Source organism: Oncorhynchus nerka, linkage group LG10 (assembly GCF_034236695.1).
Source record: "Oncorhynchus nerka isolate Pitt River linkage group LG10, Oner_Uvic_2.0, whole genome shotgun sequence".
NCBI classification, from domain to species: domain Eukaryota; kingdom Metazoa; phylum Chordata; class Actinopteri; order Salmoniformes; family Salmonidae; genus Oncorhynchus; species Oncorhynchus nerka.
In genome coordinates this window covers 81,427,007-81,439,613 of record NC_088405.1, presented here as the reverse complement: position 1 = coordinate 81,439,613, position 12,607 = coordinate 81,427,007, and the positions used below count along the sequence as shown (strand labels likewise).

The following is a 12,607-nucleotide window of genomic DNA, read 5'->3' as shown; positions in this document are numbered from 1 at the left end:
CTGCGTTTTGTCCAATCGTTAGCTTCTCAGTCAATTTTAAGACTGACTACTGGTGTGTTATTGAACTCGAGGAACAATCGATTGAGCGTGTTGTGTTGAGCTGTATCTTGTGAACAGCATGTATGATATAGATCAGTGGCCGGGCAGCTTATTAACGGGTACAACCGTACAATGACCCAACCTGCCTGCAAGCCACTTGACACATACTGCCCCTTTATCAGATGATTAGTGTTCATTGACTGTTCACATTTCATCCTTCTCTGACTGGGTGAGATGGTAAAATCTGTCTCTGTCTGTCTGTCTGTCTGTCTGTCTGTCTGTCTGTCTGTCTGTGTCTGTCTGTGGCAGTTAAATGTAAAGAGCAGGTGAAAATGACAAAGAAAGAAATGACATGTTGCATTGTAAAAATTATAACCTTGTCCTCTCTCTTTCTCTTTCTCTCTGATCAGCATTTGCAGGGAAGGTATCCCCAACAAGCTCAGATGCTCTCCTCAGCTCTTCGGCAGTCACATCCACCCCCACCCCTCCTGATGTCTACCTTCCCTCCAACTTTAAGCTCTCCAACGCCCAGCTGGCCTTCTTCCTGCGAGAGACCAGGTCCTCGGGCCAAAGCAGCGGTATCCCCACCAACGGACATCCTCTCCAGCGTTCCGAGAGCTTTGTGGTCTTTCAGACCAAGGAGCTTCCCGCCGTCAACATCACCTTTGGCCCGTTCGCCCAGGACCAAAGCCTGCCCAAGGACCTCCTTCAGCCCTCCAGCCCCCTGGACATCCCCGGGCGGCTGACAGTCAACTGGAAGGTCCGGGCCTTTATTGTCCAGTCAAGGGTGTTTTCCAGCAACCCTGTGGTCCAGGTGCTCTTCTACATAGCAGGTCGCGACTGGGATGACTTCAAGGTCCAGGACAAGCTGCCCTGCGTGAGGCTCCACGCCTTCCGTGACGTACGCGAGATCAAGACGTCGTGCCGCCTTTGGGGGAACCTGGCCCAGTGCTTGGCCCAGCTGGAGTTGCCCCCCACCTGGTTCAATACCAATGTGGCCCCCCTGGGCCGGAGGAAAGGCTCCAGCGACAGCTTGGGCCTGGAGCTGAGTGTGGAGACCCTACAGACGGAGCTCTACTACACCCTCCACGACCCGGACAGCGGAGGGGAGTGCGGCGAGAGCTCGGGCCGCAGAGGAGGATCACAGGGTGAGCTGCCCTCTCAGCACCCCCTCCTCCGCATCGGTAGCATCAGCCTGTACCAGTCCAGCCAGGAGCAGTTGGTGGTGGACAAGCAGCTGGATAAGAACATGTTCCTGAGGTTGCCGGAGAAGCCGCTGAAGCCAGGCGAGACCCTCAACATCTTCCTCTACCTGGTGCCCAACTCCACCGTGGAGCAGTTCACCCTCAAGTAAGTGGGTATTTCAATTAATTTTCTTCTCAATTCATCTTTCCTGGATTATTCACATCATCTCCCCTAGGTCAGAGGGTAGGGACCTTGGACCTTCTCCTCCAATACAGCTAAGGAGGCAAGGAATCACAGTGTGTGCTTTCATAAGGAAATATGGTCAATGTGTTACTTACTGCCTTACATAAGCACTGTCCAAGCATTACTGACATAGTTGTTTATCGCCTTCTCCAGGGTTAACCCTAACGCTTTATCCAGGGTTAACCCTTCTCCAAGGTTAACCCTAACCCTTTATCCAGGGTTAACCCTAACCCTTCTGCAAGGTTAACCCTAACCATTTATCCAGGGTTAACCCTTTATCCAGGATTAACCCTAACCCTCCTACAGGGTTAACTCTAACCCTTGTCCAGTGAGTTCACTCTTACCAATTATATGCATTAGATTATTTTCTTAAGACTAGGTAGAATTTATAATCACTGATTTCTTCACTCTCATTAGATTACTTTTACTGAGTCTGTAAAAGTGTCTTGTGGCAATTACCAAGGTAGGGAGTAATGTGAGAAAAAATATTTAAATAAGTCAACTTGAGTCATCTCAGTCCTTTGAAGTGGTGCCTATATGTTTTGAACAGAAATGATTCCTTACATAAGTGCTGGAGCTTACACAATTAAAAGACAAGAGATGTTCTCTAGAATCATGAACGTCAAGCCATTCTGAAGTTTCTGTTTTTCAACATTCTGTAGAGGAAAAAAGACACTTCTGGTTTGTATACCATCTCTCTATTGAACACACGCCTAGATGTTGATAACTGGAGGACTCGATTTCCCCTGTAACAGAGAGGCCTAGCTACTTCATTCCCTAGCGCTATAGATTCAACCGGCACAGTGAAGAAGTTAAAGGACTATATCATGTCAAATCTTTTTGAATCTCTCATGTAAGACTCGGCTCCAAGAACATGAGACGGCAGAGTGTTCAGCAGCCCCTCGAAAGAGCAGAGGCATAATGGGTAGTAATTGACATCTGTTCAAATTAAATTCCTCATGAGCTGACCCACTTCTTGTTGAATTAGAGCTTAGGGGATACGAGGCATGTCTCCTCTCCCTCGCCCCTGTGTTTCTCACTGTTCATCCTCTCCGTCAACATAATGGGAGGGTTAGAGTTCTCCGACGAAAGAAAATGATTATTTAAATCCATTAAAGCCTCGGGAAAATGAGCTTTCTTTTTCCACTCCCCTGAAGATGAGAAGAAATAGAGGGGGAGGGGCCCGATATTAAGCGAAAGCTGAGGCATGACGGCAAAACGCTTGGTAAACACGGCGCCCCCTAATCAAAATGGAAACTCCCAGACTTCAATTTAGGAATTCACTGTGAATTAATTAGACTTCAATAACGCATTAAGGCAAACAGGAACAGGCAGTGCTATGATTTATGCAGGCAGGGATAGTGCATTAGAGTTACCACCCCAGTTCAACATGAAAGACTCCTACTACATAACCAACCCAAGGTGTGTGTGGGGACAAGCATGAGACGTGTGTATGTGCGTACTAGCATACGAATGTGCTGGATGTGTTTCCTGTGTATGTGTATAAAGGTATAAATTGTGGGCTGTCTTATGGAACTTATCCACACAACAGTCTTTTCACAAGGTAAAGGCTTTCCAGACTCCAAGGAGGACAGCCTCAAGCATTTGTCTTCACATCATCACAGCCGTGTCTGCACCCAAGGAGACCCTCCCTCCCAAAAGATATCTTGTTCCAAGCGGTGTTCTGCCCAATCTCTCACCCTAACACTAGGCCTGTGATGATACCAGTATCGCAAAACTTCCATGGCTAAAGTGAAAACACAAAGCAGACCGAACTCTTAGTTCCTTTAAAAACCTGTTAAATATGTTGTGCTATAGCTTAGAAAATAGATACATTTGACTCTGGATGACTACATAATGATGTTTGTTCCAACCTTCGAGGTGTTCTCCTAAAGAAGTAATTCCAGCCCTACCTAACACTGTTGTCATATATAGATCAACCATTTACTTTTAACTTCACCTCATCGGTGTCCATCCCATTCATAACATTTTCTAATGAACCCATTTTAGTGCCACTTTAGTGATGAAAATGCCAAATGTATTTTTTTTCACTGGTTTTCCGTCCAGTTATATTGTATATGTTTCTGTACATAGTTAAAACATGGTGAAACAAAATGGATGACCAGATTCTCTGATGTTTCAAAGGTTTTCATAATATGGAATGATACCGTGTCTATTTCAGCCATCATCACGTTGTGTGCAATGTGCATCCTTTGGACATGACTTTCCCTTGCAAACTAGGTTGCCTTAGAAACATAACATTCAAATGTCAGCTCTCTATTCATCTTTGACCCTCCTCTTTAACATTTCTGTGATTATCTAAGAATTATACAGTGTTGCATATACAGGATAGTGATCGTGTTGCAGAGAAAAATACAACTCCAGGTAAAATAGGTGATAAGAGGGGAACATCCGAGGGAGAGAGACCCTGGGACAGTTGACTCAATTGGGTGTGAATTAAACAGTGCTGGAAGTCAACTGTTGAGGCATCTCCACCAAAATAAGATGAGTAAAGATGTAATAAAGAAGGTCTTTAAATATGAATTGAACTCAGCAAAAGTCTACCTCCTTTAACCCTCCCTCCCTAGCTGCCTCCATCCATCCCCTTTTCATTTCTTATGGCTTTGAATGTCTGTCATGTTACTGCAGTGGATCACATTTGAGGTGGTGGGGCTTTGTGACTCTTGGAAATTCCCTATCCGCCCCCCTCCCCCACGGTTCCCATTGTAACAAACGTGCATGTGTGCACATGTGTGTGTGTGTGTGTTGGGGGGGGGTAGCTATGCCTTTAATGTTCCGTTACTATGGAAATAATAAGAATGCAGTGCATGGCAGTATGTGGTCCTCTGCAGCTCAGTTGGTAACGCATGGCGATTGCTACGCCTTGATAGTGGGTTTGATTCCTGGGACCAACCATACTTAAAATGTATGCACTGCATTGGATAAAAGCGTCTGCTAAATGGCAAATATTATATTATTATATATTATTAATCATACCCAGCACGTCTTTGTAATGCTTGTCATCACCCAGAAAAGCTTTAATTACATGCATAGTTGGCAGCATGAGTTTGTTCTGTGTTTTTGTTGAGATTGAGAAGTCCACCTCTATCTGGAGTGGTGAATAAACAGAGGTGAGAATGACATCTACATTTGTGGGGCTACATTTATGAATAAGAATTAGAATTATTATCATGTACATATGTTAAAGTACAGTTTATTCGGGCCTCCCGGGTGGTGCAGTGCCAGCTGTGCCACCAGAGACTCTGGGTTTGCGCCCAGGCTCTGTCGTAACCGGCCGCGACCGGGAGGTCCGTGGGGCGACGCCCAGTTGGCCCAGCGTCGTCTGGGTTAGGGCGGGCTTGGCCGGTAGGGATATCCATGTCTCATCGCGCACCAGCGACTCCTGTGGCAGGCCGGGCGCAGTGCACTCTAACCAAGGTTGCATGGTGTTTCCTCCGACACATTGGTGCGGCTGGCTTCCGGGTTGGATGCGCGCTGTGTTAAGAAGCAGTGCGGCTTGGTTGGGTTGTGTATCGGAGGACGCATGACTTTCAACCTTTGTCTCTCCCGAGCCCGTACAGGAGTTGTAGCGATGAGACAAGATAGTAGCTACTAAACAATTGGATACCACAAAATTGTGGAGAAAAAGGGGTGAAATTTAAAAATTAAAAAATAAATACAGTTTATTCGATGAACTGTAAGTAAAACGCTGTCTTATACAGTACAGTGGCCTCACGTACACCGTATAAATCAGAGCCTATGCCCTCTGGCGTTTTGTTGCCGCTATCGAGGAACACGGCAACAACCTGATCCGGGCTTCTGTTTCCTGCTGTCCAGTGGCTTTGCCATGTCTCCCCGTTCAGGGCCCTGTTCTGACTTGGTTTTATTGACGGTTTCTAGACTTTCTGGATAACTATCCTCCGTCCTATCCCCTCACTTTTTTATTCTTGATCTGCTGGTGGCATTGAGAGAGCTACCTGTAAAGTAGCCACCCTACCACTACTACTATCTCACTCGCACACACGCTGTGTGTGAGTTATTTACAGTCTGGAGAAAAAAGTGTCAAAGACACTGCCAGATGATATCCAATTCATATTGGACACACAAACCTTACAAACAAGATGTACAGTATGGGACAAATGTTAAATGAAATGCCTCCGCTTTTAACTTTTTTTCTTTGGTGTGCAGGACAGAAGCACGTAACTGTTCACCAACTACCGCTTTTTATTCACATCAACCTGAGAGGAGACTAAGATTTTAAGCCTGAGGCAGTTTCTTACTTATTTTTAGGATTTAGTAGTAGACCATCATGTCTTCTCCTTGGAGAGAAGCATTTTATTCCCTGTTTTGAGTTTTCGTACCTCAATCAGACCGACCACTCTCCTTTCTAGTTGTTGAAGTTTTCACTGAGTTGCAGAATTTGTTATATTTTCTCTATGACTTAACGTTTCTATCTTTTTGATGCACACCAGTGAAATAAAGCAATATAGGCTGAATTTCAAATCAACCCTTAGCCCCTACCCCCTTGAGTTTATTGCAGATCTGAAAGGATTGGATAGGTTTAAAGTAGTTTGGTTATTGCTTCACCTTGCCTTCTGATAGGCTGTGTAGACTCTTTACCATATTGTTTAAACCTCACTCTTCCAATCTAGGCCAAAGGAATGCCTAGGGATTAGGGGCTGGTGATCACCATATCACCATACTTAATCAAAGATAGCGTAGCAGTGAGGATGTCTGTTTTGATTGTCTTGTCCTGTCCCTTGTATATATGTATATATTATTTTTTAAATCTAATTTTCCATCTACGGACTGAACATGCTCTCCTGTAACCCGCCTCACTCAATGTGGTATGGATCATCTATTTTTACACTTTTGAAGCGGAACCCCCTTCTGAAGCTAGCCAGCTAACTAGCTACTAGCTAGTAGTCAGTTAGCCACTGTTAGCGGTCATCACCGTTAACACGGACTGCCAGCCTCAGCCCGGGAAACTCTTGCCAGCCTCCACAGCACAATATCTACCCAGACCATATCAGACTGCCTTGCTTTATCACATCTCCGGATTCCTACCGCAAGCTCTAAACTACTCCGGATCATCGCAGCTAGCTAGCTGCTATTCAAGTGGATACTCCTGTCTAACGTCTCTGGAGCTATCCTCGAACTAGGCCCATCTCCCAGCTAGCTGAAAAAATTCCATCAAGCAATCACTGGGCTTCAATGACCTCTTTTGCCAATTGACCTGGACCCTTTGCTGCCAACACGGAGCCCCGCCGATCTATCACGACTGGTCTACCAACGTAACCGTCCAAGGGCGTTTCTGTGCCGAAGCAAGCACCAGTTAGCCTGGAGCTAGCCTCGAGCTAGGCCCTTCTCCCGGCTAGCCGAAGTATCCAATCAGATAATTCCCGGGATTCAATACGTCTTCTGCCAATTGACCTGGACCCTTTGCTGCCGACACGGAGCCCCGCCGATCCATCACGACTGGTCTGCCGACATAACCATCCGAGGGGGTTTCAACAGACTCTCCCATTGCGAAGTCCCCCTGAGGCCTATCTGCTAGCCTGCTGCTAGCCCCGGCCTGCTAGCTGTCTGAATCGCCGTGCCTCCAACTCACCTAGCTACTCACTGGACCCTATGATCACTCGGCTACACATGCCTCTCCCTAATGTCAATATGCCTCGTCTATTGCTGTTTTGGTTAGTAATTTTTGTCTTATTTCACTGTAGAGCCTCCAGCCCTGCTCAATATTCCTTAGCTAGCCCTTATGTACCACCCCCCACACATGCGGTGACCGCACCTGGCTTAAATGGTGCCTCTAGAGACAAAACCTCTCTCATCGTTACTCAATGCCTAGGCTTACCTCCACTGTACTCACATATTACCATACCCTTGTCTGTACATTATGCCTTGAATCTATTCTTCCGCGGCCAGAAACTTGCTCCTTGTACTCTCTGTTCCGAATGCACTAGACAACCAGTTATTTTAGCCTTGAGCCGTACTCATCCTACTCCTCCTTTGTTCCTCTGGTGATGTAGAGGTTAACCCAGGCCCTGTAGCCTCCAGCATCACTCCCATTCCCCATGCACTCTCATTTGTTGACTTCTGTAAGCGTAAAAGCATTGGGTTCATGCATGTTAGCATTAGAAGCCTCCTCCCTAAGTTTGTTTTATTCACTACTTTAGCATACTCCACCAACCTGGATGTTCTAGCCGTGTCTAAATCCTGGCTTAGGAAGGCCACCAAATTTCCATCCCTAACTATAACATTTTCCGACAAGATAGAACTGCTAAAGGGGGCGGAGTTGCAATCTACTGCAGAGACAGCCTGCGGAGTTCTGTCATACTTTCCAGGTCTGTGCCCTAACAATTCGAGCTTCTACTTTTAAAAATCCACCTTTCCAGAAACAAGTCTCTCACTGTTGCCACCTGTTATAGACCCCCCTTGGCCCCCAGTTGTGCCCTGGACACCATATGTGAATTGATTGCCCCCCATCTATCTTCAGAGTTCGTAATGTTAGGTGACCTAAACTGGGACATGCTTTACACCCCGGCCGTCCTACAATCTAAGCTAGATGCCCTCAATCTCACACAAATCATCACGGAACCTACCAGGTACAACCCTAAATCCATAACCATGGGCACCCTCTTAGATATCATCCTGACCAACCTGCCCTCTAAATACACCTACCTTCAACCAGGATCTCAGCGATCACTGCCTCATTGCCTGCGTGCGTACTGGGTCTGCGGTCAATCGACCACCCCTCATCACTGTCAAATGCTCCCTAAAACACTTCAGCGAGCAGGCCTTTCTAATCGACCTGGCCCGGGTATCCTGGAACGATATTGACCTCATCCCATCAGTAGAGGATGCCTGGTTGATTTCTCTCCATCTTTAACAAGCATTCAACAATGTAGAACTAAGAACAGATATAGCCCTTTATTCAGCCCAGACTTGTCTGCCCTTGACCAGAACAAAAACATCCTGTGGCATTCTGCATTAGCATTGAATAGACCCCGCGAAGTCAGGAACCAATAAGGTTCTAAGGCTAGCTTTTTCAAACAGAAATTTGCTTCCTGTAGCACTAATTCCCAAAAGTTTTGCGACATTGTAAAGTCCATGGAGAATAAGTGCACCTCCCAGCTGCCCACTGCACTGAGGATAGGAAACTGCACTGAGAATAGGAAACACTGTCACCACTGATACATTTACGATAATCAATAATATCAATGAGCATTTTTCCATGGCCGGCCATTCTTTCCACCAGGCTACCCTGACCAACATCTCAGCTCCCGCTGCATCAACTTGACCAACCCATACCCCCCCTCCCGCTTCTCCTTCACCCAAATCCAGACAGCTGATGTTCTGAAAGAGCTGCAAAATTTGGATCTCTTCAAATCAGCTGAGCTAGACAATCTGGACCCTCTCTTTCTAAAATGATCCGCCAAAATTGTTGCAACCCTTATTACTAGCCTATTCAACCTCTCTTTCATATCATCTGAGATCCCCAAAGATTGGAAAGCTGCCGTGGTCATCCCCCTCTTCAAAGGGGAGACACTCTAGACCCAAACTGTTATAGACCTATATCTATCCTACCCTGCTATTCTAAAATCTTTGAAAGCCAAGTTAATTAACAGATCACCGACCGTACTTTCACCGTACACCGTACTTTCTCCACTATGCAATCTGGTTTCCGAGCTGGTCATGGGTGCACCTCAGCCACGCTCAAGGTCCTAAACAATATCATAACCGCCATCGATAAAAGACAGTACTGTGCAGCCGTTTTCATCGACCTGGCAAAGGCTTTCGACTCTGTGATTGTGTTATGTGGAGTGTGTGTGTGAGCCCGTACGATCATGAAGGAGCAAGTGTGTGAGCATGTGCATATGTAGGTGCCAGCAAGTACTGTATGTGTATGTGATAACCAGATAACCAAAGACCCTCTTTTAAAAGGGCTTTTCTTAATGGAACCATAAAGGAAAATCAACCGTCACTCCTGACTGATGATATCATGGGTATCTTAAGCACAGACAGAACAGTACAATATACTAAGCTTGCCTATTCGCTCTGAACAGACAGACGTCTATCCCTCCGAGGGGTTTTGCATTACAGAAAATTTGTCTTACAGTATTACTCAGTCAATGTCAATTTCTGTCCGTTTCTATTAGATCTGTTTGTCTGAACTGATCCAATGCTGACGCTCACACGGCAAACTCCAGTCACTTACAGTGGGGAGAACAAGTATTTGATACACTGCCGATTTTGCCGATTTTCCTACTTACAAAGCATGTAGAGGTCTGTAATTTTTTATCATAGGTACACTTCAACTGTGAGAGACGGAATCTAAAACAAAAATCCAGAAAATCACATTGTATGATTTTTAAGTAATTAATTAGCATTTTATTGCATGACATAAGTATTTGATACATCATAAAAGCAGAACTTATTATTTGGTACAGAAACGTTTGTTTGCAATTACAGAGATCATACGTTTCCTGTAGTTCTTCACGAGGTTTGCACACACTGCAGCAGGGATTTTGGCCCACTCCACCATACAGACCTTCTCCAGATCCTTCAGGCTTCGGGGCTGTCGCTGGGCAATACGGACTTTCAGCTCCCTCCAAAGATGTTCTATTGGGTTCAGGTCTGGAGACTGGCTAGGCCACTCCAGGACCTTGAGATGCTTCTTACGGAGCCACTCCTTAGTTGCCCTGGCTGTGTGTTTCGGGTCATTGTCATGCTGGAAGACCCAGCCACGACCCATCTTCAATGCTCTTACTGAGGGAAGGAGGTTGTTGCTCAAGATCTCGCGATACATGGCCCCATCCATCCTCCCCTCAATACGGTGCAGTCGTCCTGTCCCCTTTGCAGAAAAGCATCCCCAAAGAATTATGTTTCTACCTCCATGCTTCACGGTTGGGATGGTGTTCTTGGGGTTGTACTCTTCCTTCTTCTTCCTCCAAACACGGCGAGTGGAGTTTAGACCAAAAAGCGTTATTTTTGTCTCATCAGACCACATAACCTTCTCCCATTCCTCCTCTGGATCATCCAGATGGTCATTGGCAAACTTCAGACGGGCCTGGACATTCGCTGGCTTGAGCAGGGGGACCTTGCGTGCGCTGCAGGATTTTAATCCATGACGGCGTAGTGTGTTACTAATGGTTTTCTTTGAGGCTGTGGTCCCAGCTCTCTTCAGGAATTGACCAGGTCCTGCCGTGTAGTTCTGGGCTGATCCCTCACCTTCCTCATGATCATTGATGCCCGACGAGGAGAGATTTTGCATGGAGCCCCAGACCGAGGGTGATTGACCATCTTGAACTTCTTCCATTTTCTAATAATTGGGCCAAAAGTTGTTGCCTTTCTCTTCAAGCTGCTTGCCTATTGTCCTGTAGCCCATCCCAGCCTTGTGCAGGTCTACAATTTTATCCCTGAGGTCCTTACACCCTCTCTGGTCTTGGCCACTGTGAAGAGGTTGGAGTCTGTTTGATTGAGTGTGTGGACAGGTGTCTTTTGTACAGGTAACGAGTTCAAACAGGTGCAGTTAATACAGGTAATGAGTGGAGAACAGGAGGGCTTCTTAAAGAAAAACTAACAGGTCTGTGAGAGCCGGAATTCTTACTGGTTGGTAGGTGATCAAATACTTATGTCATGCAATAAAATGCAAATTAATTACTTAAAAATCATACAATGTGATTTTCTGGATTTTTATTTTAGATTCCGTCTCTCACAGTTGAAGTTAACCTATGATAAAAATTACAGACCTCTACATGCTTTGTAAGTAGGAAAACCTGCATAATCGGCAGTGTGTCAAATACTTGTTCTCCCCACTGTATATGTTTTTTTTGTTGTTCCACGGTCAGATTGCACTTGTGTATGGTGACTTCTGGATAATGTGTTGTGTAGTGAAAATCAAGTTTCTTCATTTGACATTGAAAATGGAAACTTAAATGAATGAGATTCTATGACACTAACGTATTAGATCTGTTCTATTAGAGCTGCAGCAGCAAGTTCCCCCTGGTTATCCCAGGCCCTTCAGGGGTTTAGACAAGGCAAAGACGAGTGCTGCATTTTACACTACAGCTTACCTCTATTTACCTCTCCTCCCTTTCATTTTGTCACAAAACAGCAGAAATTGATCTGGCTTTTTTTGACAACTCACATTTTACAGGCAAAGGCTCCCAAGGAAGGTGTCTTCCTGTAATCATGTACACAACGCTGCCCCGGGGAGTGATTTGGATAGCTGAGACGCTTTTAAAAGGGAGTCATGGAGAGGTTTGAGTTTCTCCCACCACTATCTTTGATTGTAATGATGTATCAACTCTGTAGGGGTCTCTTTGACATGGGCAAGAACTAAGTTATTTGATGTCTTTGAGGGGAGGCAGTACAAAAAAACTATAAACATGTCTATTATTCCTCTCTTCGACAATTAGGGCCAGTTTCCTTGGACCCAGAATAAGCCTAGTCCTGGACTAAACACATATGCTCAATGGAAAAATCTCCCCCAAAAATGGGGGGGCAGGACTAGACTTAATACGGGTCTGGGAAACTGGCCCCTTAATGTCAGCGATGTTGAATAGTTTGGCCAATATAACCCACCCCAGTGTCCCCATGACTTGCCAATGTCTTTTCTCTTGGGAATTCACTGTTCGAGCCTCACAGAAAGTCACCCATTTGTGTTGATGTAAACACTAGCATCAGATCATATGGGCAGGGGGAGTGTGTTTTGCGTGTTGGTGCTGTTGGTGCTAATGCTGGCCAGAGGACTACACTCAAGCTACTGCTGTGCTGTGACATGCTGTTCCGTGCGAATTAGAAAAACAGGCTGTTTCCACACCATTATGAGCCATGATGGGAAAATAATACATTAATAAATGATCTAACATCCGGAAATGGACGGGCCATCATAGAAACGGGGCCCCTCAGAAGGGAAAGAAACACGGACAAGGGTATTGCGGGCAAGTACGTATTTATAACAGATGGCTGAGGGGAGGGTTTTCAGGAAAGTTAATGATTATACATTTATGAGTTGTATTTTTCACCTTGTTGCGGGGGCATAATCTGCAGCATATGCCCAGTTGCTAAAATCTGTCACATGTTTTTGGATCAGTTTAAATTCTGACTCCCTTATGGTGTTGTGGCTTTTGCT

At 45.6% G+C, this 12,607-nt stretch overlaps 1 protein-coding gene across 2 annotated transcripts in view; it reads left to right on the top strand.

Annotated features, from left to right (window-relative positions):
- Positions 1 to 12,607, top strand: part of tmem132e (transmembrane protein 132E) — a 343,313-nt gene that overhangs the window by 261,555 nt on the left and 69,151 nt on the right. For both annotated transcript variants that reach the window (XM_029671542.2, XM_029671541.2), the window contains exon 2: positions 450 to 1,389. In XM_029671542.2, the coding sequence (XP_029527402.2) occupies positions 450 to 1,389 (940 nt within the window). The remainder of the gene's footprint in view (positions 1 to 449; positions 1,390 to 12,607) is intronic.